This window comes from Benincasa hispida, chromosome 3 (genome assembly GCF_009727055.1).
Source record: "Benincasa hispida cultivar B227 chromosome 3, ASM972705v1, whole genome shotgun sequence".
NCBI lineage: Eukaryota > Viridiplantae > Streptophyta > Magnoliopsida > Cucurbitales > Cucurbitaceae > Benincasa > Benincasa hispida.
The window spans coordinates 27,876,736-27,882,688 of NC_052351.1; the positions used below are offsets into that span (position 1 = coordinate 27,876,736).

General features: G+C 33.7%; 1 protein-coding gene across 1 annotated transcript; it reads left to right on the plus strand.

Annotated features, from left to right (window-relative positions):
* The first annotated feature begins 360 nt into the window (after positions 1-360).
* LOC120074774 (2-oxoisovalerate dehydrogenase subunit alpha 2, mitochondrial) lies at positions 361-4,375 on the plus strand. The gene is made up of 9 exons (XM_039028019.1): positions 361-818; positions 1,740-1,877; positions 1,954-2,136; positions 2,295-2,452; positions 2,541-2,640; positions 2,960-3,071; positions 3,153-3,292; positions 3,366-3,551; positions 4,019-4,375. Exons 1-9 carry the CDS (start codon positions 561-563, stop codon positions 4,184-4,186), a joined length of 1,443 nt encoding a protein of 480 aa, XP_038883947.1. The 5' UTR covers positions 361-560; the 3' UTR covers positions 4,187-4,375.
* Positions 4,376-5,953: the final 1,578 nt, after the last annotated feature.

Genomic DNA, 5,953 nt, shown 5'->3' on the forward strand with positions numbered 1-5,953 from the left:
AAATCTATCACAAACGCAATGTCATCCCTATTACGATAAAATCTTTATGTTATGTTTATTGTGATTTAAATTTGACCATTGTAAATAAAATATTAGAATTCATATGTGGCGAGTTATTAATTATAACAACTCTTAAAATGGATCATCAGTATAATTTTTTTTTTAAAAAAAAAAAACTCTTTTTATAACTTCCTAAGACTATGAAAATAAATGCAAAGTTTCTCATAAACATGATTTTAGGGAGAACAAATACAACTTCATAACGTGTCGTGAAGAACATGAACACTTTCACATGTATAAATACGAGTAGTTCTATTTTTCTCGAACGGATATATATAAATACGATCCTGCCGATACGATGGCTTCTTCTTATCCGATTGGCAGTGGAGTCTGAAATTAGATAAACATTTCCCTTTCTTGAATGGAATTAGTAAAACCTGTCCGAATGCAACAAATTTACCAAAATCCCTTTCTTCACTTCATTTATATTACGAGCCCCAACAAATTCATATTGTCTTCTCCGAAGCAAATCACCAATCTGAAGCACTCTCCGTTCAGAAATGGTTTTTCATGTGAGAAAAGCAACAACGAAGATCATCCCCCATTTTAGAAACGGGATGAGTTTCTTGGGTTCGCTGGAAATGGGTTTCTTCAACTCTTATTCAACCCATCTTCGTAATACTTCATTTGCAGCTTATAAGATCGGAACCGGAGCTTTGGATTCTGAAGATATGCCGACCCATTTGTCTGCTCGTCGTTTTGAATCGATTAAAGCGGGGAAACAATTGGATTCTGTCAACGATGATTGTGACAATCAGGTAGAATACACTTTGATGAGGTCAACTTTGATTCTGTCTTCCAATTTCATATTCCATGATCTTTTTATAATCCCAAATCGTTTTTAGATGAGATACCTGTTAATTTTTTAATCTTTAGCTGAGGGTTTTGTTCTTATGATGACTGCATCTATATAATTCTTTTCTCAAAATGCAAAGTGATTGGTTGACAATGTAGCTTTAGGCTTTGAACTGTATTTTTTTTCTTTTTCATTCTGCTTGTCAACTCCCTCCCCCTTATTATGTGTCAGATTTTAAGAGGAATTTCTATTGAACAGAGAGAGATTTTAGGTAAGACTTTGAGGGGAATAGGTTATTCCTTGATCTTCTGTGTGTTTGAGTGCCCCACCTCCTTGAGTTACAAGTCAATATGGTTGTTCTTCCGCTGAGTAGTGTGGAATGTAGAAAATGTATGCCAAAAAAGAGCAAAAAAAGAGTTTACTTTTTGGTATTTACTGAGATCATGTATTCTGGAAAATATTCAATTCAGAATCTTTTCATCCAAGTATAATTTATTTATTTATTATGATAAACCAAACTTTCATTGAGAAACAGATCAAAGAATACAAAGGTATACCTAAAAGAACCCCACAAAAAAGGGGGCTCAGCAACAAATTATAAATGGAGCTCCAATTTAGTAAAATAAGACCTAGTAGGTAATCACAGAAAGATCCATCACCGACAAAGAGAAACATAGAATCTAACAAGGGGTCAAACATCATTATGAGATCTCATCTGCCGTGCTCAAATATAGATTTCCTCTCAAAGTCTTATCTTAAAAGTTAAATCTCTCTATGCTCCCGTTACCAATTGTGAACAATTTCATGATATTCGATGATATTCAATTGTGTGCAAGTTCCTGATGTCATCTGTTGAAACTGAAATTTGCATTTCTTGTACAAGGTTTTGGAGTTTCCAGGAGGAAAGGTTAAATTTACTTCTCAACTGAGTTTCATCCCTTATCGTGAGGAGGAGCGGATACCCTGCTTTCGTGTTCTTGATGACAACGGCCAGCCTAGTATGTACAGTAATTTTACGCAGGTATTGTATGCTGAACATGTCCCAACTCCAAGTGCAATGATAGACATTTATGAAATTGATAGTTTTTTTCATTTAGGTTAGCAAGGAGGTTGCTATGAAGATGTACAGTGACATGGTTACCCTCCAAACAATGGACACTATCTTCTACGAAGCACAAAGGCAAGGAAGAATATCCTTCTATTTGACCTCCCTTGGAGAAGAAGCAATCAACATTGCTTCTGCAGCAGCACTGTCATTTGATGACCTCATTGTCCCACAGGTTACTTCATATCTCCTCCTCATCATCCTCCTTGGTAATATGAGTACATTCTCATCCTCACATGCAAAGAACATTATCAGCTTACACTAGCATCTTATCTAATTAGTTCACATCAGTGAGATTGATAATTCTAAGTGTAATTCTCCCATGTCATACAGTACAGGGAGGCAGGAGTACTTATATGGCGCGGTTTCACTCTGAAAGAATTTGCAAGCCAGTGCTTCAGTAACAAATATGATTATTGTAAAGGGAGGCAAATGCCTGTCCATTATGGGTCTAAGAGACACAATTACTTCACTGTAGCATCAACAATCGCGTAAGATTTGAGCTCCATATGTCAAAACTTCTAAGCAGATCTTCTGACACTTCAAATCTTATTAGTCATATTTTACTTTAATTTCTAGTTCTCAAATCCCCCATGCTGTTGGTGCTGCATATTCAATGAAGATGGATAAGAGAGATGCTTGTGCAGTCACTTATTTTGGTGATGGAGGAACAAGTGAGGTACTGAATACTATGAAAAACTCTTAGAAAATTTGTTGCATCTAACATTACCTTTGTAGCCTCAGTTACCTTGTTCAAATTGGAATCTGAAATTGTAATCCCTCTGATTAGGCTCTTGTATGTCCTATGGAGTATTTCATTCATCAATGAAATTGTTTCTTATCCAAGAAAAAACATTACTTTTGTAGATTTTCGAGGGGATAAGTGGTTTAAATGGAAAGTCGGTCTATTAAATCTCATGGAATCTATAGAGTAAAGTTGTACTCTTCCAAGTTGCAAGGTTGATTTTTCTGTTGTTTCTTTTATCATGTTACATTAGGGAGATTTCCATGGCGCTTTAAATTTTGCAGCAGTTTTGGAGGCACCTGTTATTTTTATTTGCCGGAACAATGGATGGGCAATCAGTACTCCTATTTCAGACCAGTTTCGAAGTATCTTATTCTTCTCAGTATTTACACTTGTGAAGAATGTATTATGAAATCTAGATTTTAGAGCGTGCAATTATTTTGCAGGTGATGGGGTGGTTGTAAAAGGTCGGGCTTATGGAGTTCGCAGTATCCGTATAGATGGCAATGATGCACTTGCTGTATATAATGCAGTTCGAGCTGCTCGAAAAATGGCAATTCAAGAACATAAGCCAATTTTAATTGAGGTAATAAGGATTCACAATCTCTCTCTTGAAATGGATACCTATGATAATCTGATGTCTTTTGTTTCATTAACAGGCTCTCACATATAGAGCTGGACACCACACGACATCAGACGATTCAACCAGGTATCGTCCAGCTGAGGAAATGGAATGGTGGAGGGTTGCAAAGGACCCTGTCTCTAGATTTAGGAAATGGATTGAAAGCAATGGTTGGTGGAATAATGAGGCTGAAGCAGAGCTTAGAAGTAGCCTAAGAAAACAGGTAATTTTCTGTTTGGAACAAGGTATTTTCAGCACAGCACCCACACACTCACGCGCGCATGCACGCACGAGAGACCACTTCAATCCAAAAAAGTGAAAAAAGAGAACAAAAAGAACAACCTAAAAAGTAAAGGGACTGCTGACCAGAAAAGGTTACAAAAATACCATCCAAATTATCATTTTTGCACTAGTCTTCTTTACCAACGAAAAAAAAATCCCCGTTTTCAAGTTCTTCTGGATTTTGGTCAAATTTAGAAAGTAAAAACATATTTTTGAAACTTAGTCTTTTTAAGTTTTTAATACTCAATCAAAACTTTGAAAATACTTTCACCAAGTAGATTAAAAGAAAAGGAAATGGTAAGTGAACAAGCATCTTTTTAAAATACAAGGATAAGAATGAAATAGTTATTGAACGAATCCTTATTCACTATGTACGTTTTTAATTCACTGTGTTTTTGGTTCCAATAGCTATTAGAGGAAATTCAGTTGGCAGAGAGATCAGAGAAGCCCCCTGTGGCAGATGCTTTCACAGATGTGTATGATGTTCCTCCTTCCAACCTCCAAGAGCAAGAAAAGTGGTTAAGAAAAACAATCAAAACACATCCACAAGATTACCCATCTAATTTTCCTCTGTAATCTGTCATTGGGTTTTGGAACACTCTGCCTTGAAGAAGAAATATGAGAATGGTGACAGTGTTTATGAATAAAGACCATAAGGCATATTGATCAAATAATAAAGTAAGTGTTCCTTCTATGAGTCGAATGTCACATCAAAGTTCTAAAATAAATTGCAGTCAAAACTTTAAGAGACTGATTTTGATTTGAGTTCAGTTGCATCATTGAAATCTTTGCAGTATGAAATAACTGAAGGTTGATTAAACACATACATCAGCCAACAGTCGATCTAAAGAAATTTCATGCTTTATTTTTTAGTTTTTAGTTTTTGATTTTTTTTGGGTTTTTAAGAAAGTTACGTCTCCTAACCAAGGTTTAAAATGTTGACGTTGATAGAAATATGGAGGTCTTAATTTTATGAAAATTTTGATGAAAATATCGATAAAATATCGATTTTGATGGATATTTTTGGAAAAATTATACAAACAAAAAATTCAAAAAATAAATTTAAATTAGTAAATAAATATTTTATGATTTTTAAATAAGTTAATATGTTTATTATTTATATTGTATCCATATTAGTGGTGTTTTGATGATTATTTTTGTATTTCGTGGATTTTTTACAATATAATGGAAATATTGATTCACTCCTAATATCGATGTCGAACTCAAGGAAATGTGGAAATATTGACATTTTAATGTAAGTTAAATTATATGCCCCAACATGTGGAATAGAAATTTATATATTATATTTTAGATCAAAATATTATTTTGCTCACTTCTAAATATGCAAATTTAGTTTATATGCTTTCATTAAGTCTTAAAATTAGTTCTTTAAAGATAATGTGCACCACAATTAGTTAAATGGTAATAGTTTATATTAAGTCTTAAAATTTGTCCTTTAAAGATCATTGTCACTACAATCGGTTAAATGGTAATAATTTTGAGGGAAATTGTCAAAAATGATACACAAACTATTTACATATTATAGGGGAAGAGAGAAAAAAAAAAAAGCCAACGGAAAAGCTTCTTTCAGTTTTTTTAAAAATTCCAAAATTACCCCCCGGTCATTTCTCGTCTCACATCTCTAACATCCTCGACAGCAACTTCTTCATCTCGTTTACATCCTTGACAGGAGCTTCTTCATCGATTTTCATTATTGATCTGATCGTTGATTTCTTCCATTCTTCTTCTTTATTGATTTTCATTATTGATCTAATCGTCGATTTTCAAGGTAAGTATCCATCCTGTGACATTGCCACAAAGCTCAGAGGTTTTTTACGATTAGGCACCTCGAGATGTGATTGCGTACATAGTTCCATATCAATTGCTTAGTTTTTTTTTTTTCCTTCTTCAAAAAAAATTTGTTGCATATAATAGGACTCTTTTCAGATACTGACAAAAAATGATTAGATGATTATGTCATTTGTCCATCACTGATAGACAGAGATATCTCTAACTATCACAAGTAGATAGAGATAGATATTTATCTTTGTCTATCTCTTTGTTTTGCCCTTGTTTTGTTTTGAATTGAATTCACTACTTTGTATTCTATCGTATCAACAAGATAGAACTTTCATTGATAGACAACGATATATCACTTTCTTTGTCTATCACTTATCATTTTGTCTTTTGATAGGCAGAGATAAAACTCTATCTTTGTCTATCCCTAATAGATAAAGATGGATGCCTATCTTTGTTTATCACTTTGGTCCTTGTTTTGTTTTGAATTGAATTGAATTCAATACTTTGTATTATATTGTATAAAGGAGATAAAACTATTCATTG